The 24327-nt window shown below is 36.4% G+C and overlaps 3 protein-coding genes across 3 annotated transcripts; 2 read left to right on the forward strand and 1 right to left on the reverse strand.

The window, feature by feature from the left end:
* Positions 1-1844: 1844 nt before the first annotated feature.
* Positions 1845-3769, forward strand: LOC128179453 (short-chain collagen C4-like). Its single transcript, XM_052846884.1, has 3 exons — positions 1845-2139; positions 3013-3081; positions 3312-3769. Exons 1-3 carry the CDS (start codon positions 1872-1874, stop codon positions 3767-3769), a joined length of 795 nt encoding a protein of 264 aa, XP_052702844.1. The 5' UTR covers positions 1845-1871.
* A 3703-nt stretch (positions 3770-7472) lies between these two features.
* Positions 7473-8674, forward strand: LOC128179459 (uncharacterized). The gene is made up of 2 exons (XM_052846892.1): positions 7473-7580; positions 8223-8674. The coding sequence occupies exon 2, from the start codon at positions 8231-8233 to the stop codon at positions 8672-8674; it is 444 nt and encodes a 147-aa protein (XP_052702852.1). The 5' UTR covers positions 7473-7580; positions 8223-8230.
* A 40-nt stretch (positions 8675-8714) lies between these two features.
* On the reverse strand, positions 8715-24299 carry LOC128179447 (putative pre-mRNA-splicing factor ATP-dependent RNA helicase PRP1). Its single transcript, XM_052846876.1, has 13 exons — positions 24152-24299; positions 23817-23914; positions 23292-23440; positions 22767-22957; positions 22211-22412; positions 20469-20645; positions 19902-20156; positions 15624-15882; positions 15182-15373; positions 14641-14763; positions 14233-14423; positions 13639-13808; positions 8715-9430 (listed from the first exon to the last, which is right to left on the reverse strand). Exons 1-13 carry the CDS (start codon positions 24205-24207, stop codon positions 9310-9312), a joined length of 2184 nt encoding a protein of 727 aa, XP_052702836.1. The 5' UTR covers positions 24208-24299; the 3' UTR covers positions 8715-9309.
* Positions 24300-24327: the final 28 nt, after the last annotated feature.

Below are 24327 nucleotides of genomic sequence, written 5' to 3' on the forward strand. Positions count from 1 at the left end.
ATTCCGAATCCAAACAAGCATTCTTAGTTAGCTCTAATGCTGCAACCATATTTTGTCGTATGTGGCAGACGGATTTCTCAAATCCAAGAGCATCTAACAGTTTGTTTATTTCCTGATCCCGATCGTCAACCGCCATGCTGCATGCAACGGTTGTCGTACCTGCTAAATGAAGAAAAAAAAACACAACTAAAGAATGTTTCGATCGATAGGTAGACCCCTTGTAGTCTGAAAAGGTATTTAAAGTTTTACAATCATACATAAAAATAGTTCACGGGGCATACTCATTATTTTTACATTTTCCAATGTTTTGTGTGATAAAACTACGAATCATTTGTAACATATAGTTCATTACATTTCAATCAATATAAACGCCATTGACGTATGTAGGTCGCAATCAGGGTTTGCATAATAAAGTTTACGACATGAAAATAACGTAAAAATGCCAATGACTTAAATTAAATTAAATATCAATTAGTGAAATCTAAGCCTTCGGGCTTTTTGGAATTATTCACTCCGATTATACTTGATCATCTCATAATAATAAAAGAATGATTCCCTATTCCTTCAATAGAACTTGTCTAGAAAGGTTTATGATGGGGACATTCATCATTATTGGATGACGCGACTATCAAACAATTTACCATATAATAATAAAAAAAACGTTATTTAGCATCCATGCGGTATGATAATTTGTCTGCACCGCTTGGTGTGTCATATGACCGACGATATCCAAAAATAAGCATTCAATTCTTATATTTATATTTTCATACTAATGTCTGTTTCTATGAAATATTGTGTATAGTCGCTACAAAGCCATTTATATTTGCGCTCTTAGTCAAGGATATGTAACATACATTGCACATCCATGTTAATAAGTTATTTAGTTAGATTAAGGGGTATAGAGATTGTAAAGTGAATTCATTTTCAACAAGATCGACAATTCTTTACTGTACATAGAAATGATTAAACTGATCTCTCTCTCTCTCTCTCTCTCTCTCTCTCTCTCTCTCTCTCTCTCTCTCTCTCTCTCAGTGAAAGTCTTCAAATTGTTCCACGTTACATGTACTTGGAATATTAGAATATTGTAAATTTTTTTCTTTAGGTTAGGCCTACCAATCAAATATTGTTGTAATTAATTTTGTAATTTGTGTGCAGGGATCTACTTTTGATTTACTGAGGTTTGAATACTATAAAACTATTCGGTGATGTTATTTTTCGCAGAAGTAGTAAAATTCTCAGTTTTAATCGAATATACTAATTTTTATGGAATTTCAAAATGTATCTACATGTACATGATCGACTGGAAAAGGAAATCCTCAAAACTTTATCCATAAATCTTGTTATCTCTACGTTTTTATTGTACAAATTTGATAAGGTATGTTTGTCAAATAAGTTATTTTATAGCATAAATATAAAAAAGGAAATATGTTATTGTAGATCAGTGTCAATACCATGATCAGTTTTTAATTAATCTATAGTGTTTTTTTACTTCTGGCATTCAAATTTAATTCAATCACCCCTTAACTGCATCATTGACAATTGATTCATACATGTATATCATTATACTAAAATGATAAATAGGATACTAGTGTGATTGTTTTGTTATTGCCGAAACTTTTATTTCAGATTATGAAATCTAATTTGTTTAAAATCCACAAAATACACCAAGATGTGATTTTCCTAATAATAAGATAGGGTTTCTGGGTCCTTCTATCAGAATATACTTTTTTCGGAATAATAATGCGTACAATATATTTTAAAACTGTAACATTAAAAAGTTGATGTAAAGGAGTGGTTTAGCGCACTTTTAAAGTACTTGTTCTCCGTGTGAAGAATACAAAACGTAACAGCTGTGATAATAAGTCATAACAATGGTGGTCTGGGTTTTACTAATAGTATTCCTTGCACAAGCGGTTGCGGAGAAAAGGATTTTACTGAACGATCCAAACTTAGTTCAGTCACAGATTCATGCGCTTGAGAGAAAGATGGAGGATGTGCTTACTAAAAACTCTGATCTGGCTGCCAAATATAACGATTTGTTCGCCAAATACAACGATCTGTCCACTAAATACACAGACCAGTCCCTCCAGTTCACGGATTTGTCTGCGAAATACAGTACTCTGCTAACTAAAACCAACGGTTTGTCCACTTATCATCGACAATATTTTCACATTTCATAAATTGATCTAGACATGCAATATGTTATAATGAAAATGATAGAAATTTGATAAGATGTTAAGTTGCATTGCAGCTTTATAGTACATGATCATATTGACGAAATTTGAAAAATTAACAATTAAAATTTGCTTAATTTTGATATTTGTTATTTCATACATGCAGTGTTTCTTGAAAGTCTATTCAAATGCTATCCTGGTACAAATTACGCCTCTATTTTGGTTCATATTTATGGCACGCAAAATTCACACACAGAAGAATTTTTTAAAATCATTGTTTTCTTCTGTTTAACACATGATATCATGGTTCTTTTTAAAAAAGAGCATATTAAATTATATTTACACCCGACAAGTATTATTCCTTTTATTTCTTACGGAAACTTATAGTTAATTCATAGCTCTATAGAAACAGCTAGACTGAAATCTACACGCCCCCGTTTATCGATTGGTCGAAATCTACAGCGACTGAAACTGACAAGAAAATGACATGAGAGATATTGACACGCCCTGTTTATCGATTGGTTCAAACCTACAACGACCTAGGAAAAATCACAGACTGCACGAAATAATCATGACGATGTCAGAATCAAAGTCTCACAGGAGACGATTTGGCTGTTTCTTTAGCTAACGTACTTACGTTCATTAAGAGAAATTTAGTAAATTTTACTGACTTTTTATAATCTCAATTTATTAATTGGCTAAAAGAAAGATGTTAATATAAACAATAACTAACGCGGGTTAAGTATTTTTTCTGCAATGTCGCTACCTTCATATCCCGAATGAATAACAAAAGAGAGCATTTTATTGTTTAAATAACTCAAGTTATAATTTTTTTAAGCTGGTGGAATTTTTGTGCGATGGGGACGAAAAGATTGCCCTGGCAACAAAACAGAATTGGTTTATTCAGGTACATGTAACTACATGAATTAAAGAATAACAACTTGACCAGACTCGTCCCGTATTTAACAATAATTATTGAATCATTACCACTTTAATAGCTTGAATTTGTTTTGAAATTCTTTTAGAAAAATAAGAAATTAATATATTATATAGTTATTCTACGAATTACATCCGGTTATGAAAGTCACTGAAAGATTATGTCACACAAAGTTCCTCTTATCGTTTCGTATCTGTTAGGGTTTGCTGGAGGTTCATATTATCGTCACAGTGGAGCCGCCGCCGAGTTCGTTTGTCTTCCACCTGACCCAGATCTCACTACAAAGTATACTTCTAGTTATGCATACATGTATGGGTCAGAATATTATTCGAATGAGTTTGGTCATGATGGGGGCAATGACCTTCCATGCAGCGTTTGTCGAAGCACAGTACAATCGAGCGTTCTGATGATTCCAGCTAAATCTTCCTGTTACGATGGCTGGAGCATGCAATACCAGGGAGACCTTGTGGCAGGATATACTGCTAATGAGGCAGCAAGTCAGTATATATGTTTAGACGAGCATTCTGAAACCTTGACTGGAGGGCAACGTAGTGACGATGGGAAACTGTTTTCCCCCGTTAAAGCAGTGTGCGGAGCCTTGGCCTGTCCACCATATCACAATGACAGATACCTTACTTGTGTTGTCTGTACCAAATGACAATGATTAAACCGTTACATGTATACGGTAATTAAAATAATAGTATGTTTATATATATATATATATATATATATATATATATATATATATATATATATATATATATATATATATATATATTACTACACACACACACACACACACACACACACACACACACTTTTTACTGTATTTGAATAACGTCGTTAAACATGAGTGACACAAAATGGGCGTGTCTTAATGCATAACCGAAAAAAGGTATTGGCTGCGCCGCGTTGTAATGCATTGCATGTGCTACATAAAAAATAGTGGTTTTAAAATAATAATATAAGTAATAAGGAATCATTCTTTGAATATTATGTGATGATAATTTCGGTCAGAGCGTGGTCAAATCTATCAAAAAGCCCTTCGGGCTCCATTGGGTTTGACCACGCCCCGACCGAAATTATAATAATTATAATACCCAAATTATATAATAAAATATATAATAATTATAATTTATAATTATTTATAATAATTATATAATAAATTATAATACCCAAAGAATGATTCCCTATTACATAAATATATGACTATGTAGATAAATTGTCGTAGAAGAGAATTAGTGAGCACTTTCATATTTCCTTTTGTATGGAAACATAAATGATTGCATTCTATGTAATTATGAGTTGGATACATTGTGTTATTATAATACAGTATAGAGTGAATCTTTATTTTTTATTACAGAAACATGCGGCTGTGGCTCTTTGTAATACTTAATATTTAGGCATTTAATCCATGTAATGTAACTATAATTCTTTAACAAAATTACATTTTTGAAATAAAAAATGAACAACTATTTCGCCATTCAGTTTTTAAATTTCTTTAAAAGTAATAAGGCAAGGAACCACACCGAGGATTCCCCAGTGTCTGACAGACGAAAAGCTTCGGAAAAGCTCCGCCAGGCGTCGTCCAAATTACCGATCCGCAGTGACAGGTGCCCGATCAAATTCAAAGTCTGAACGTGGTACTTTATTGGAATTCGTTGTAAAGAAGATAACATTTCACCACAGAAGATTTGTGCAGTCCTGAGATTCTTTTGCGACAAGCTAGCTAAACACCTTAAAGTAAGAGCGAAAATTTTCGGGTGGTAGAGGAGAACATTCTTTTCCGTCGAGGAAATTTTTAATGCTGCAAGTTCTAGTTGGAAAGGAGACGGTACACAGTTTAATTCCTCCGGTAATAAGATGACGTCACAGTTTAATTCCTCCGGTAATAAGATGACGTCTGTTAACAACCACTCTTTTGACAGAAATTCTAGGAAGTTTTTTTCAATGTCAATTAAAGGCCTAGGCTGGACATGTCCCTCTTGGTTTTCAGACACCCCTTGTGACGATCCGTATCTATATGCCCTTTCAATGAAAAATTTGCTTTTTATGTCCCCCGTTTTTTCTGCCAGTGATTGCCTGTCAAATACATCAGATATAGTTTCAAAAAATAATTTCTCTAACTTTGCCATTTTTCTTGCAAATTCCTTATCTCTACCAAATAAACTGTTTTCAAACACAATTTCTTTTAAAATCGCTTCGACCTGATCATATTCTTTCATCATGAACTCAAAATTTGCCAGGCGGAGTTTTGCGATGACTTCATTTCCTGTAGCGCCTTTTACAAAGTGTTCTCTCGCATCTTCAATAAAGAGGTTTCGGATCTCAAAATCCTCTTTGTCAATGGGATTCATTTTAGTAACATCAATATGATTTAACATTCCCAGAAAGATGTGGTTAACTCGAACAAATGGACGCGAAAATAACTCATGAAGCGGGTTGTCGGCCATTGCTCGAAGATCATTAAGAACCCGGATGTTAAAGGCCATTGTTTTGTTGGAATTGTAATGGTCCATCATCACTCTCCAGAAGCGGTCTCCTAACATCGTCACAAGTTCGTCTAACTGTCGGTAACACATCATGAACCACTGAAAACCCACGTGACATCGATGAAGGAAATCAAAATCTTCAACAGTGACGTCACTATCAAAGTTTTGAAAAGTGGAACAGTTACGTAATGCGGTGTAGGGGTCTTTCAGGACAGAATCTAAAATGTTACTCAATTTTCCACATGTGTCCTCGTTAAAGATTTCTCTGTCAAAGAGATTGGCGTGTTCGATAAAGTAATGTGGACAATGACGTGATTTAATAAACGTCATCAACTTAGACAAACACGATTTAACACAGTTTAATAAAATTCTCTCCGACCAGTCAGACTCATCGGCTTCCTCTAACACCCAGAGCAAGGTAGTTTTAAAATGATATGACGTAAGGGTTTCATCGTTAAAATGACGGGCTATTATTTCTTTGTTCAGAATTTTAAGTAACGCGAAACATTTCCTTTGGCAATCATTGAAAAGCCACATAACATTTCTCTCAGTTTTTACGAAGGAGTACAGCCACTCAAGCTCTTCTGTTTTACTCCCTGGAAACCCAATCGGAACCAAATGACACCCCAGCTCTGAAGCTTTTATAACAGACGTTCTTGTCGGCCATTTTCTATTTCTTGTTATCCATTTTTGAGCGCACTTTGGCCAGAATTGACACCGGAAGCCGCATACAACATCGCGTTTAGCGTATCCTTCTTCTTTGCTTTCAACCGTAACACTACTTGCTGGACCGTGACGCTCGAACTGAACCTTATCCACCTCTTTCTCTCTGTGGTGATGACCGACTATCTGACGGTGTGATGGCATAAGAGTCGTCAGTGCTGCGGAACTCGAAACAAAGAGTCGATTATCGACCTTCACAACGAGGCCAGATGTCAAGGCCAATTCTTCCTCGATAATCGGCTCGAGTTTTGTGTAGCCTGGACATACGTCGTCATGACAAACTCGGGCCACAAACGGGATATTTGTGTCGACATCGGCCCGACTTTTATCTTCATCCACGATGTACAGTAACTTATTGAACGACACCATGACGTCAAAATCGGACCGGGAAAGTTTCGAGTAATATTCACCACAAAATCCTTCGGCTGAGCTTCCTGTGTGGATGACAGAGACTTTCGGGTCGATGAAGGCATTCTTTACTCGCTCGTGGGCTAGAACTTTAGCTTGTCTCCTACGACAGATGGACTTCTCAAATCCCAGAGCATCCATCCATTTGTTTATGTCCTGATCGGGTCTGCTCGCCGCCATAACGTTTTGCGTTAAATTCCTCTTCGTATTTTACAGTCCAATGGCCATAAAATGAATTTAAAATACTTTGGAAATAGACCCCAGTTTTTATAGAGACATTCAGTGGCTTAACAACAAACCATTTAAATACTAAAATAGCACCACAAGCATTACAGTGCTTATATGCATGTCATTCTCATCAGCTTGCCTTGATGAGTCATCAGTATTGATCTATAAATGTTGTTTTCTCGAGAGGCTTGATGGAAAGAGGGGGTGTTATAAAAAGTGTTTTATTGTGCGCTCAAAACATTAACAAGGCAAGGCACAATGTACACGCTAACAAAAAGATGCTAAAAACGAATGAGAAACATTATTTGGTCTTGCCGGTATCTATACTCTTATTGGGACCTGCAGTAATTTTTTATTTAAATAATGAATTAAAAAATATATAATTTTTATGGATAACTACAATCATTATATGACTGTGTATTTTTTAAAATGAGAGGATATCGAATTCACATAGTTTTAATAGGTTAACTATGAACCCTTCAATGTCGTACTGCATTTCGCGGATTGTACGTAAAGCACTTCATGTGCGTGTGAATTATGACGTCATCTTTTTGTCATAACGGTAAAAAGAATTCTAACGTCTATACAGAGCGGTCGTTCAACGTTTACCCCACTAAGGTAAGTCTTAATTTATTTCAACATCGTGACTTTATATTCTTTTTTTTTTTGACCAGACGACACCAAGGGATATAAATATAGGAAAAGTCTCGTCAATGAATTTCTCTTAAATTTGTATATTGCAGTTTGGGTCTCAAATTATTATTTTAGTGCGTAATTCGTTTCTACTTATAGTTGATATGTTTACAATGTTTGGATTTGAAAGCAGTTCACCTAATCCGTACACCTGTCCTTCAAACCACCCCCCCCCCACTTCCTTACCTTTGAATGATGAATAAAAACAATTTGAAGGCGTAACTTACAGGGTATCTAAAATGGTATTTTTTGTAAATGAATTGCCATAAATTGTCTTTCATGTTTTCTCTATAGAAAATGAGATTCTTGTAAAGATTTAATCAGATCAAAAGTAATACATAAGAACACTTTAATAGCGGTCAGAAGAGCGCCAGTTCACGTACAGTAGGTCGGCTTTGACTGGTCCAAGCCCCGTCAGTGAAAAAAAAAACAAATTTAATCCTCATATGTGTGCCAATCATAGTCTTTTCGACCAAAATCGCAATATTACTGAGCATGTATATAGTCAAACATGCATATATTTCTATTGTGTAAATAATAAACATTTTTTTCCTTCGTTTTCTGTAGCGCAAGAAATGGCTACCACGGAAGTCCCATCCCTTCTGGAGAATCACTCGATGTTGAGCAGAAGTAAATCTAAATCTATCATAGAAACTTTCCAAAAGAAACGCCTGGCACACGACAGTCGTTTGAACAGACTGGGGGTGGTAACGGAGGCCGAGTTAAACCTGACGCGACTTCCGGCGTCCTTGTGTCAAGAGGTCAACCGCCGAGCAGCCGACAATATGAAAGGTCAGAAAATTTCTTTCAAGTGCAATGGCGGCGCTAGCAACGAGTTTTACATCAAGACAACAGACAACAAGGCGTACGGTTCCTATCTTACCACTCCATTAGTGATGCAGGTCTACCCAAAATCCATGTGTCCCAATAGGGAGGACCATTTAGTCAAAATTTACCTGCAGAAATTGGACCTTCCGTTAGCTTGCCCCACGTGTTGGAGTTTACAGAGGAATGCTTGATGCTTAGTACATGTATAAAAAAAAAAGAAAAAGAAAAGAATCGTTTCTTGTTCATTTTTTATTCATTTGTTTCTCTCAGATTTAGATGGGTTTTTCTTACAACAAATACAGATATCAACAAATAACAATGATTATCCATGAACATGCTACAGAATGATGACATAAATGATGGTCAAAGATTGCTTTAAAACAAATACAGCGTTCTTGAAAATGTATAACTAAGATGGTTCAAGATTGTTATACATATAATAAATGTCAGATATTATCCCAAGATTGCTTTAAAATCAAAAGCACTTCAATAGAATTTTTTTATCATGATGATGAAAAACACAAAAACACTTTTATAGAATGTTCAATCATGATGATGTTCAAAGATTGCTTCAATAAAACAAAAAGTTTTATGCTACATTACTTCAACCTTCAGAGATGCAATGAAGAGGGCAGTTATATAAGCAAATGTCTATACATCTCCATTTGTACACTCTCATAAACCTCACATACAAATAATCCTAACACAAGTCCAAACTATTTGACACGGTGAAGTCACATAGTTCTGGGGACTTCTATGTCCCCTGTAAGATTCAGTCCTCTGACACTGTGTATCAGGCTGTGTGCCCCTAGACCGTGGACCTGGGTTAAAATCCTTCCTGATACTGTTTACTCTCCAACTTTGCAATAATTCGCTCCAGCTGTCGCTTGGCTTCACACATTGGGAAGTTGGACATTTCATAATATTGAGGAGCTACCTTGATTAACCTGAAAATCAAAATTGAAAGATACATATTAAATACATGTTTAATAATCAAAGGCCTGAAGAGCCATAATGGCTTACGGGTTTGATATGACTATATTTACATGGATCGAGTATGATTCCCTCTATTTCTTACGGAAACTTTAGTTTATTTATAGCTCTATAGAAAGTAACTAGCTACATGTAATTCATGGATCTATAGAAACTAACAGGACCGATATCAACATGCCCCATTTGTTGATTGGTCGAACCTTAGTGACCGAAACAGACAGGATTGAAATCTAGACGCCTCTTTTATCAATTGGTTGAAACCACCATTGCTTTTAGGAAAATCATAGACTCACTGCATGAAATAATTTTGATGATGTCAGACTCAAACTCCAATATCCAATGACTGAAGTGCATTAACTGTAAATTCATTCCACGATATAGGACACAAAAACACTTAAAACCAACATGCTCTCAAATATCAGTATACCTTGAATTCCTACGTACTATGAACTTGCGCGAGAGTTGGTGCACGGTGCGGCGTAACAGTGCCACAGCCAGCGCGAAATCATTGCCCATAAAAATAATATAACCAAATGATGAAATGTACTGCATGTTATGTACTATAATTAATGAATTCTCGTAAAATCTACACCAACAAGTATTATTCCATTTTATTTGTATTTCATAAATGTATATTTATTCATATTTTTCTGGGTTTTTTTCTACTTTTTTAAGAGGCTGATCTTCACAAACTTTTATAAGAAATATAGATTCACAAGGCAGTTCTAACACCTTCTGTTTTATTTTTTTCCCTTTGTACAGAGATAAACTCTTGGGGGGGGGGGGGGGGGGGGGGCAAGAAACAGGCAGAACAATGCAAATACAGCAAACTTGTTTTGACACCAAATTTAATTAAAATTAATTACTGCACTATAACTTTGCAGTCAGTCTCTCTTCACATGACATGTGTACACAGTCATTTTCAGAGGCATACTATACCATGCTATACGATGTTTCTATGGTATAGTCATGTGACATCGCTTCTGTATATGACTTGCAATCAAGCTTAACTGTATATTGTTTTCTTATTTGAGTACAATTGGTCTCTAGTTTCCAATATTTTTACAACAAATAAACAGTTCAAACATAGCACAACCAAGGTAACTCCATCGAGGGAACATTGTGCTATTTTTAGATCTTGGAAAACCCCCCATATTCGATAATGGCGGAGGTGTCGAAGAAGACACATTATATTAAAACAAGTAGTAATTGCCCCTCAATTTATGCATTTATTACCGATTTATAATCCCAGTTTCAATATATCTCAATCATAAGTACATTCCTTTAACCGTTAAACACTTCCCCCCTTGCTGAGATCGATGTCGATCGAAGTTAGCGACGCCCTCTGCGGGTGCAAACGTTTTTATGAAGATTGAACGAAATAACGACAACTTTACATTTACTTATCACTGTTAGGATCTGAAAGAATTGGGAAAAGAATTTTTGCTTATAATACATGTAAGTATGCATAGCGGAAAGCATGGCGGCACTGTGTGATGCATGGCGGGGGGCAGTATACCTCTATGCAAAAACACTGCATTTAATATTCATTCGCGTTAGATTTCGAGTTTATTTAAATAAGGTCAATTCGTATTGGTTACAATAACATAAGTGATGTTGTTATACTTTCATGTTAAATACTGAAATCTGATTGGTTAAGACGCAGTTAATAATATTTACTATTACCCTCAGCGTTAGCAACGCACTTGGCAACGGGTAACATTAAAAAATGTTACATGCGCGAAAATTATGCGCGTACGGTTCGCTGTAGAATTCACGTTATTCCTATATAAAAGCAGTAAAATTTTCTTAAAATTTTTAAAAAAGACATTCAGTATAACAAAATAAATAGTGCCTGTTTGGGAGGATAACAGTTGAAATTGACACCCCTCGAAAATCATTGTCAACCTCCGCTTTGCGTCGGTTGATAATGGTTTTCTCGGGGTGTCAATTTCAACTGTTACCCTCCCAAACAGGCACTATTTATATAATAACATATGGAAAATATAATCTTGCCTAAAGATATTTATTATGAACAACAAACAGTTAACTTTGCAACATTGCAACATTCGAATAGAACTATTTTTTGTCGCGCATGTTCAGATAACTGAACTCTTTGCCGTAAAGATTATCCGGCAACTAGATGGCCGTAAGCCATAAAAAACCAACAGTAGAAAAAAAATTAAACAGGAAAATGATCGAAATACACTATATACTGTAAACCAACTTAATATTCCTAACTTTACTTCACAATGTACCACTGATATACTCATTCTTCGCGACTAACTTTTGCATCCAAACGTGCAGACAGTAATATTGAATAACAAAATACACTGAAGAACTGGTTTGCTGCCAGGAAATATTTGTGATGTCAGGATTTAACAAACATAACAAACCTTTCTAGCATGCAAACAAAGGTTGATTAAAAGGATCCCCTCAAGCAGATTCAAAACGTTCCACTGCATATGCATTATGTGGTTCTAACTCTTGTTAACTTTCACACATCCCTATAGATCATTAGTACCCACCACTCTTGTAAGTTTTCACACATCCCTATAGATCATTAGTACCCACCACTCTTGTAAGTTTTCACACATCCCTATAGATCATTAGAACTCACCACTCTTGTAAGTTTTCACACATCCCTATAAATCATTAGTACCCACCACTTTTGTAAGTTTTCACACATCCCTATAGATCATTAGTACCCACCACTCTTGTAAATTTTCACACATCCCTATAGATCATTAGTACCCACCACTCTTGTAAGCTTTCACACATCCCTATAGATCATTAGTACCCACCACTCTGTAAGCTTTTACACATCCCTATAGATCATTAGTACCCACCACTCTGTAAGCTTTTACACATCCCTATAGATCATTAGTACCCACCACTCTTGTAAGCTTTCACACATCCCTATAGATCATTAGTACCCACCACTCTGTAAGCTTTTACACATCCCTATAGATCATTAGTACCCACCACTCTGTAAGCTTTCACACATCCCTATAGATCATTAGTACCCACCACTCTGTAAGCTTTTACACATCCCTATAGATCATTAGTACCCACCACTCTGTAAACTTTCACACATCCCTATAGATCATTAGTACCCACCACTCTGTAAGCTTTTACACATCCCTATAGATCATTAGTACCCACCACTCTGTAAGCTTTCACACATCCCTATAGATCATTAGTACCCACCACTCTGTAAGTTTTCACACATCCCTATAGATCATAAGTACCCACCACTCTTGTTAACTTTCACACATCCCTATAGATCATTAGTACCCACCACTCTGTAAGTTTTCATACAGCCCTATAGATCATAAGTACCCACCACTCTTGTAAGTTTTCACACATCCCTATAGATCATAAGTACCCACCACTCTTGTTAACTTTTACACATCCCTATAGATCATTAGTACCCACCACTCTGTAAACTTTCACACATCCCTATAGATCATTAGTACCCACCACTCTGTAAACTTTCACACATCCCTATAGATCATTAGTACCCACCACTCTTGTAAGTTTTCACACATCTCTATAGATCATTAGTACCCATCACTCTGTAAACTTTTACACATCTCTATAAATCATCAGTACCCACCACTCTTGTAAACTTTCACACATCCCTATAGATCATTAGTACCCACCACTCTGTAAGCTTTTACACATCCCTATAGATCATTAGTACCCACCACTCTGTAAGCTTTCACACATCCCTATAGATCATTAGTACCCACCACTCTGTAAGCTTTTACACATCCCTATAGATCATTAGTACCCACCACTCTGTAAACTTTCACACATCCCTATAGATCATTAGTACCCACCACTCTGTAAGCTTTTACACATCCCTATAGATCATTAGTACCCACCACTCTGTAAGCTTTCACACATCCCTATAGATCATTAGTACCCACCACTCTGTAAACTTTCACACATCCCTATAGATCATTAGTACCCACCACTCTGTAAACTTTCACACATCCCTATAGATCATTAGTACCCACCACTCTTGTAAGTTTTCACACATCTCTATAGATCATTAGTACCCATCACTCTGTAAACTTTTACACATCTCTATAAATCATCAGTACCCACCACTCTTGTAAACTTTCACACATCCCTATAGATCATTAGTACCCACCACTCTGGTTTGATGTCGGTCACAGTCCTAATGTAGTTCTTAGTGGTCAGTACAAACTCGTTGTACAGGACCCACTCAGGCTTGTGGTCCAGGCAGGTGGAGGGGTGGAGCTGTACCACCTGGCTGTCCTTGACCGTCAGATAGTGACCCGTCCTCTCCAGGTGGGCAATCTTAGGTACGAGGAAAAGATCTCATTAGAATGGGCAATCTTAGGTACGAGGAAAAGATCTCATTAGAATTACAAAGACAATCATGGCCAGATACACTTCAAAATCAAAACTACATTCACCACTTTAAACCTAGATCTAACTAAGCAAGCAATAAATATAATAACATATTTGACATTTTAATCTAAGAATCTCCTTTCTACCCCTCCCAAACACATTTCTGACTAAAATATCTCAAATAATTAGTTAGGTACATTTGAAATACCTTTAACCTGCCTTATAAAAACAGAATTAGTTTTTTCTAAAAAGATGTAAGAAAATCAGTTAAGGCAAATTTTAATTTTTGCTTTTTGGTGAACTTTAATTAGTTGGGAATTGTGAATATGATCTGAAACAGGATCCCAACAATCTCACTCCCTGGCCCTACCTGCATGAAGAACCCGGAGACCAGGGCTTTCCTGATGTTGAGGTAGTAGTCCCGACTGGCAAAGTCAGTGCTGGAGCGGCGGAGGTTGAACCTGTCCATGATCCGGGCCAGCTGTTGTCGCACATTGTCCGCGCTCTTCAGCGACCGGTAGTTGACAAAGTTGTCGTAGCACCACTGAGGGTCTTCCTGGCCTGTAAATCCAAGTACAACACAGGATTACATGTACTTCTCTTATGAACATTACATTGTGGAATTTATTAGTAATAAATATAAGAGCTGGTTTTCTAATATCTCCATCAGTTTTGATTATTATAAATTTGTACACCATTGAAAGTAAAATCCTAAAGTAAGGTAGATCCCTTATTATCCAATGAATTAGAGCTTGAAAATGAGTAGATGTACACTCACATTGCTTAAAGGCATGGTAGACATTCAACAGGGTCAGATGATCGCCGTCTATGTGGGCAAATCTCATCTTGGCCTCGTCTGCCGTTTTCTTCATTTCCGTGGGTCGGACAAAACACTGTGGGACTAAACAGGGGGGTACGGAACGGGGCCAAAACACGGCCCAGCCCCATCGCCATTAGTGACATCACATCAAGTCAATACTAAAAGGAATGCTCTATGTTATGCAGTGCACGGAGCTAACTGGTTAAAGATGTCCGATAGCCGGACAGCTACAAATCATTAACGTTAAATCTGATCTCCGAAAAAATATCTTACGTGCACTGCAGTGTTAATTTCTTCAGTGAGAAATGTTAACATTTTCATTAAATATAGATAACAAATATTAAAACACAACATTCTTAAACATATTTGATTTTGTTCAATTCTGAGCTCTTGTATTTATGCAAACTGAATAGATACATGCAATTCAGAAAATTGAAATTCTCAAAGCAGAAAAAATCAACAGGACAGAAAAGTTTGCATCGGACGGAATAAAGACTACCTGACAACATGGCGGTGATGGACAAAATCTCATTGGAACAGTTGTGATCACAACTGGCAATGACCATTTTGGCCAGCTGAGGGTCGAGGGGAAACTCGGCCATCATTGAGCCCAACTCGGTGAGCTCACCATCATCGTCGAGCGCAGCCAGGTAATTCAGCAACTCAAGAGCTCTCATCAGGGTTTCAGGAGCTTTAATAGATGTATGAAGAAGTTTTTAGTTAAATTTTAAAAAGTTTGTTAATTTAAACTCAAGTTGAACATAAAAAAAATATATCAAAATAAAAATATGCTTAAGAACCTATTGACTGAAAACTTGATGCATTCAGGAATGAATGTCTAGAATTGACCAAATTCTTCTACTTACAAGTTACTCAAAATTACAAAAGCATTTTGAGACACACATAAATGACTGAAATGGTAACAAACATTGAACTCATACCTGGGGGGTCCATGAAATCAAAATGCACTAAATCATCAATTCCTAGCTTCTTCAGTTGTAGCACTACAGATCCCAGATTGGATCGGAGAATTTCGGGGTATGTGTTATCTTGCATTTCCTGTTTGTAGGCTTTCTCTGTGTAGAGACGGAAGCACTTTCCGGGCTTTGTTCGTCCGGCACGCCCTGCTCTCTGCTGAGCACTGGCCTTACTGATAGCGGTGACTAGGAGAGACTCCACCCGAATCCTGGGGTTATATACCTGACAAAAACACCACAGGGTCATTCAGTTTCCATATTATCATATGTATATTACTACTTATATTTATTGGGGAACAAATTTCCATCAATTTCAAGGTTTGCCTGTTTAATCATCTATCAAACAAAATAAGAATGACAAATTCTGATTCAGGGTTGTCTCTAAAAATTGAAGTAGAAGGAAGAAAGAACAAGAGGCCCATGGGCCACATCGCTCACCTGAACAACAGTTCCTTGTAACATTCTATTTCCTACCATATGTTATTTTTATTTTAAACTTTGAACCCCTTTCTGGGGCCCCAGTATTGGTCCGGGGTTTATGGTTGGCTTTAACAACTACACTAGTAGAGGACCCTTGCATTGTAATCTCACAAACTGTAGCATTGTAGTTCTCAAGAAGAAAATTTTTAAACATTTTCGATATATATTTCTATGTTAAACTTTGAACCCCACTTGAGGCCTCAGTATTGGTCTGGGGGTCTTGGGGCCCCAGTATTAGTTCGGGGGTCACGGTTTTACCAATTTAGAATCTACAATAGCCAATGATGCTTGCATCTCACAAACTGTTGCAATGTAGTTCTTGAGAAGAAGATTTTTAAACATGTTCCCTATATATTTCTATGTTAATTTTGAACCCTTTCTTGGGCCCCAATATTAGTCTGGGGGTCACGGCTTCCACAATTTAGAAACTTTACAATTTGAGAATGCTTGCATAGTAATCTCACAAATTGAAGCATTGTAGTTCTCCTCCATTAGATTTTTAAACATGTTCCCTCCTATCTTTTTATGTGAAACATTGAACCCCTTCTCCTGGAGCCCCAGTATTAGATCGCTTCTATAATTTAAATTTTTCATTATTTGAGGATCCAAGTAATCTCACAAAAAATGACATTGTAGTTCGCGAGAAGATTTTTTTAAAACATGTTTCCTATATATTTCTATGTTAAACTTTGAACCCCTCTTGATGCCCCAGTATTAGTCCGGGGGTCATGATTTTAACACTTTAGAATCTACAATTGCCAAGGATGTATGCATAGTAATATCCCAAACTGTTGCAATGTAGTTCTTGAGAAGAAGATTTTTAAACATTTTTCTTATATATGTTAAACTTTGAACCCCGCCTGGGGGCCCAGTTTTTGCCAGGGGGTCACTATTTTAACAATTTAGAATCTTCACTATACATACAAGCTTATGTATAAATATTGGCATTTCTGGTGCAGTGGTTCTTGAGAAGAAGATTTTAAAACATTTATCATATTTATTTCTATGTTAATCTTTGAACCCCGTTTGGAGCCCCAGATTTAGTACGGGGGTCATGATTTTTACAATTTAGAATCTTCACTATATATACAAGCTTTTGTGTAAATATTGGCATTTCTGGTGCAGTGGTTCTTGAGAAGAAGATTTTTAAACATTTTTCTAATGTATTTCCATGTTAAATTTTGAACCCCGCCTAGGGCCCCAGTTTTGGTCCGGGGGTCACAATTTTTACAATTTAGAATCTTCACTATATATACAAGCCTTTGTGTAAATATTGGCATTTCTGGTGCAGTGGTTCTTGAGAAGAAGATTTTTAAACATTTTTCCAATGTATTTCCATGTTAAATTTTGAACCCCGCCTGGGGCCCCAGTTTTGGTCCGGGGGTCAGGATTTTTACAATTTAGAATCTTCACTATATATACAAGCTTTTTCGTAAATATTGGCATTTCTGGTGCAGTGGTTCTTGAGAAGAAGATTTTTAAACATTTTTCCAATGTATTTCCATGTTAAATTTTGAACCCCGCCTGGGGCCCCAGTTTTGGTCCAGGGGTCACGATTTTTACAATTTAGAATCTTCACTATATATACAAGCTTTTTCGTAAATATTGGCATTTCTGGTGCAGTGGTTCTTGAGAAGAAGATTTTTAAACATTTTTCCAATGTATTTCCATGTTAAATTTTGAACCCCGCCTTGGGCCCCAGTTTTGGTCCGGGGGTCACGATTTTTACAATTTAGAATCTTCACTATATATACAAGCTTTTGTGTAAATATTGGCATTTCTGGTGCAGTGGTTCTTGAGAAGAAGATTTTTAAACATTTTTCCAATGTATTTCCATGTTAAATTTTGTACCCCGCCTGGGGCCCCAGTTTTGGTCCGGGGGTCACGATTTTTACAATTTAGAATCTTCACTATATATACAAGCTTTTGTGTAAATATTGGCATTTCTGGTGCAGTGGTTCTTGAGAAGAAGATTTTTAAACATTTTTCTAATGTATTTCCATGTTAAATTTTGAACCCCGCCTAGGGCCCCAGTTTTGGTCCGGGGGTCACAATTTTTACAATTTAGAATCTTCACTATATATACAAGCCTTTGTGTAAATATTGGCATTTCTGGTGCAGTGGTTCTTGAGAAGAAGATTTTTAAACATTTTTCCAATGTATTTCCATGTTAAATTTTGAACCCCGCCTGGGGCCCCAGTTTTGGTCCGGGGGGTCAGGATTTTTACAATTTAGAATCTTCACTATATATACAAGCTTTTTCGTAAATATTGGCATTTCTGGTGCAGTGGTTCTTGAGAAGAAGATTTTTAAACATTTTTCCAATGTATTTCCATGTTAAATTTTGAACCCCGCCTGGGGCCCCAGTTTTGGTCCAGGGGTCACGATTTTTACAATTTAGAATCTTCACTATATATACAAGCTTTTTCGTAAATATTGGCATTTCTGGTGCAGTGGTTCTTGAGAAGAAGATTTTTAAACATTTTTCCAATGTATTTCCATGTTAAATTTTGAACCCCGCCTTGGGCCCCAGTTTTGGTCCGGGGGTCACGATTTTTACAATTTAGAATCTTCACTATATATACAAGCTTTTGTGTAAATATTGGCATTTCTGGTGCAGTGGTTCTTGAGAAGAAGATTTTTAAACATTTTTCCAATGTATTTCCATGTTAAATTTTGTACCCCGCCTGGGGCCCCAGTTTTGGTCCGGGGGTCACGATTTTTACAATTTAGAATCTTCACTATATATACAAGCTTTTGTGTAAATATTGGCATTTCTGGTGCAGTGGTTCTTGAGAAGAAGATTTTTAAACATTTTTCCAATGTATTTCCATGTTAAATTTTGTACCCCGCCTGGGGCCCCAGTTTTGATCCGGGGGTCACGATTTTTACAATTTAGAATCTTCACTATATATACAAGCTTTTGTGTAAATATTGGCATTTCTGGTGCAGTGGTTCTCGAGAAGAAGATTTTTAAACATTTTTCTAATGTATTTCCATGTTAAATTATGAACCCCGCCTGGGGCCCCAGTTTCGGTCCGGGGGTTACGATTTTTACAATTTAGAATCTTAACTATATATACATGCTTTTTTGTAAAAATTGGCATTTCTGGTGCAGTGGTTCTTGAGAAGAAGATTTTTAAAGACATGCACCCTATTTTCACTGTTTCGTAATTATCTCCCCTTTAAAAAGGGTTGAACCCTTTATTTTAACAATTTAGAATCCCCTTTTCATAAGGATGCTTTGTACCAAGTTTGGTTAAATTTGGCCCAGAAGTTTTTGAGAAGAAGTCAAAAATGTGAAAAGTTTACAGACGGACGGACGGACGGACGACGGACAACGGGTGATCAGAAAAGCTCACTTGAACCTTCGGTTCAGGTGAGCTAAAAAAGTAGAAGGCATTATAGGCAGAAGAATCCCCCCCCCTCCCCGGTCTTAGAGACAACCCTGCTGATTATTTTCTACAATTATTTCACCATAAACCTATCAATCCCATCTAACCCCACAAACCAAACCTTTATAAACTTTCCCCATAATAATAATTTAATGATTCATGGTATCTTATGGGAATAAAAAAATATCAAATCATGGGAGCTACCATTTTATAAGAATATATTGCCATAATTATATCATATAAGAAAATCAATGTTCAGCAACATATTCCAAATACATTTTTTTTTTATAGATATGAACAAAAATATGCATATGCACATCTTCTTAATCTGATTGGGTTTCTTTAACAAAGAGGATAAGCCACTCACTTTTTGTTTGGCGAACCCTGGGTCAATCACGAACACAACTCCATCAATGGTCAGTGAGGTTTCTGCAATGTTGGTGGACACCACCACCTTTCTACCCACCGCCCCGTTAGCCTTGGTTGCTGGCGCTGGCTCAAAGATCCGCTGTTGTAGATTGGGGGGCAGGGTAGAGTACAGGGGGATACACTTCATGTCCCCCACTTCTGGTCCCAGGTTATCAATTTCTCTTTGTAGTCTTTTACATGCCTCATCAATTTCCTGTTAAACATTGATATCAAACATTAAACTTAAATTTACGAAATACTATAAATCCAACATGATGAAATGCGTTTTACATCAATAATGTTATGTACGCTATAGTCTATGACTAGCATTGTTTTTGGATCCAATAATGAATTACAAACAGTTCAAGAAGCTCCAAATTGATATACAGATATTCATCCTCTTTTATAACAACTGAACAAAATCTCATTGACAAATGTGCACCCTAACCATCTCTTTAAACAATACAAACAGCATATGGATTTCTGTTCACTCATTCACAGTATCGTTCTGTGTTATATGTCTCACCTCTTGTCCAGTGAGGAAGAGCAGAATGTCTCCAGGTCCCTCCTCACACATGTGGATCTGGACCACGGTCCGGATGGCAGCCTCCAGATAGTCTCGCTCGGCCTCTGGAGTGTAGAAGATCTCCACAGGATGTGTTCTGCCTGGCACTGTCATCAGAGGGGCATTATCAAAGTAATTCTGAAAGAAAAATTCCATTAATATCAGAAACTTTTCAAATGAAAACATAATTCTTTGCATACAAGTAGATTTATCAAGTAAAATTTTAGCATTTCAAACTAAAGCTGCTAATTATTCTGACAATGTAAAATACAACAACTGAATATGATATCTTTCTAAAACGATCTCTTCATAACTCTTTCGTTTGTGTTTTAAAAGTGAAATAAAATTAGCAAAACTCCTGCAAATTAACTCCCAAGTGCTGTGTAATGGCTTAACCAGAAATCTTGATATTAATACTCTGTACTAGGGATTAAGAACAGAACGTATGTAAACCAACTATGCTTAATAAATACAAGCTTTGTAATGAGAAATAATATCGATTGAAGCAGGGCTCACACTGGCTCAAAATTTTGTGTCGCAACCTTTCGCGTGATAAATCATTTTTTCTATCATAGTCTTTATAACCATACTAGAATACTAGTTTTAGATCTTACATGTACATGTATATTATAGCATACCCCATACTACCATTCTATTATTAAATTATTATAAATATTTATAGAATTATGTAATTAATTATGGGTCTATATGGTTGTGAATATTGACATCTTATGACAAATATCAAGCTTTTTTTAGATCTTTTTTAGAAAATTATTATTATACAGATTTTATCTTTTAATTTGTTTTCCTATGATTAAATTTATTTTCAAAAAATAGAGCAAGAGAAGAGGTCAAATTTGCTGTATTGTAATATTATTCAATCCAAAAACATGATTGTTAATGCATCTACTTGGCTTGTTGATTGGCGTATGAACATCATATCTAAGTAGATATATGTAGTTTGAGTTAATTTTGGGAACAGAGGAAATTCTGGCTGAAGGTATTAAATGTAAAGATTGTGATTTATAGTCAAGATTATCATTCCAAATCATACTTCTTTTGTTTCAAATAATTAGTAATTGAACTGTGACATTTTAGCTAAATTCAAATGTAAATATTCCAAGTTTGCTACATAATTCTATTTTTAGACTACCCTTACAATGTCAGAATTTTAAGTCTAAGCAGCTTGTCAAAAAAACTTACATAACAATTCAAATTAAGTAATTTTGATCAACCATATATCATATCTTATACCAGTTACACTTTTTCAAAATATATATTTCATTTTTTGCAGTTTTTTGTTGTCCGTATCCATATTCTTTGTGAAATGACGATCACATTGTAAGCTCAGTTGATGAAAGCATTAGATATGTCCGTGGTTAATTACAAATCCATTTAGCTGTAATAAGGTGTGAAAATCACCTGTCATTTTTTAAAGACAGTTGTGTATACCCCGCTTACAGATGGCTTCCACCGTTTACCTGTGTCATTGTCTTAAGTCAGTCAAGCGTAAGGTCCAGCTACAGACTGTCGCTTGGAAGAGATTATGCAATCAAAATAAAAGGCTGGGTGATTTTCAATGAAATCTGGGTGTCGCATTTTACAAAAAACTGTCGCATTTAATTCTGAAAAATCGCAAAAAGCGACAAATGCGATGGGCAGCGTGAGCCCTGTTGAAGATACAGAATTGCTCAACTCCTGACCTGGAACTTTCCGGCGTCTAGGGTGGCACTCATGACGATGATTTTGAGATCGCCCCGCTGCTTGGCTACCTCCTTTAGGAGCCCCATAAGAATGTCTGTGGCCAGTGTCCTCTCGTGGGCCTCGTCCAGCATGACCACCCCATAGGCTTCCAATAGAGGGTCTGACATTGCCTCCCGAAGTAACATACCGTCTGTCATGTACCTGTAACAAAAGAGCAAGGCTTTATCTACTTCCTGCCAAAGTGAAAGTAGATTTCATGTCACGAGGAAAAAAATCATAATCATAGTGTTTTCTAAAAAAAAAAAAAGGAAAAAAAAACATTGCTTGGAAAAGCATGGTAATTATTCTCAAAACTGTACTATTCATTTATTGTAATACTATCATCTTTCATTTTAACATAATCTAAGAAAATTGTCTTGTATAATTCAGATTAGGGGTCAAGACAAAGATTAAAGCCAAAAAAACAGACATTTAAAAATTCATCCTTTTGAGTCATAAGACCCTTAGATTCTTCATGTTTTTTTACTGAAAATGCACCTTTTAAAAACTACTTACTTGAGTAGAGTCTTTGACGAAGTGCAGTCCTCAAATCGAATGCTGTACCCTACTTCCTGTCCGAGACCCACATCCATTTCCTCTGACACACGCTGAGAGACGGACATAGCGGCCACCCTCCTGGGCTGGGTACAAGCCACTCCCTTCTTCTGATACCGACACCGCACCCACTCCAAACACCACTGAGGAATCTATACAAAATTCAATTCAATATTTTTAAAGCTTTTATACTAACTTGATATAAAAAATAAATTACATCAAATGACTACAGACGCAGACAGTGAGATGATGTTTCTGAAGTCAAGCAAAACTGAAACATCACTTTCTGTTCCTACTGCATAAATGTATCATATTCCTACATTTCAATTTAACACAAATGATGCAAATTTGACACCAATTCATCAACACAAATAGGCTTACTATTTATGTTATTTTGACCTATTCTGCTCATGAAGAAGGCAAATCGACTTTAAATAATAAAAATCCCCCCCCCCCTCCGAAATCTTTAATCATTGACTGTGATACCTGTGTTGTTTTTCCACTGCCGGTTTCACCAACCAGCACGAGGATTTGGTGATTGTTCAGGATCTCACAGAATTTCTCCTTGTACTCCCAGACAGGAAGCATCTTCCTTTTGTTCAGTAACTCAAAGTACTTTGGAGTATACGGCAAGCCTGAAAGATAAATCACTTTGTAATACCGAAACTGCATTATTTTAAGTGACATTTGCAAATTATCAAGTAAATGTAATTTCAGATGTAACGGTTCAGTAGAAATAACGATGGACAAGACATGGATTTGAACCCGGGCCACCTGAATCTCTAGTCAGGTACTCTATCAACTTAATTATATGGCGCCAGCCATCAAATAGGTCTGTCCATCATATTACTACCACCTTCAATGATCGCCATGGCCAAATATCATCACTGCAACAACACGTACCCCCAACCCAACAACAATTCACCTACACCCTTACAGTATGTTAAACTTACTGTATCTTATATTTCTTTAACAAAGAGAGTTAAGGAACTGAGGTTGGGAAAAATTTACCTGTGAAGGGATTCATCTGTAACGTCGGCTTGGAGATCCCAAACTGCTCAAACACCGACTTGTACGACTTCTCATCTTTCTTTTCTTTTTCATCTTCCCTGTAAACAACATAAATGTCATAAAACATCACAAAAGCCGGACATATAATTATCCCAATGCTAGTCTTACGTTACATTTCGAATTTATTCATTGTCACCGCAATCAGTGTTTACTGACTTTGCATTGTTTTTTTTCGGATATTTGTAAAAAGGAAGATTGACAATAATTTACATGAAAACTCTAAGATTCTAAATTGTGTCATATAATAATAATTTCCCCCGACTTTGTCTACTTACCGTCCACGTTTACTTTGTGAAAGGGAATCACCGACGTCTATACGTCTTTTCGACATTTTTGTCGGCTAAGATTATTCAAGTTCCTAGTGTACGTACAGAAAGCATGGCACAATAAGCTTTAGGCATTGTGGGTAAAAAATACTGTATTTGAGAATGAGGTATTTGAAGTGCCCGGA

This window comes from Crassostrea angulata, chromosome 4 (assembly GCF_025612915.1).
Source record: "Crassostrea angulata isolate pt1a10 chromosome 4, ASM2561291v2, whole genome shotgun sequence".
Lineage (NCBI taxonomy): Eukaryota > Metazoa > Mollusca > Bivalvia > Ostreida > Ostreidae > Magallana > Magallana angulata.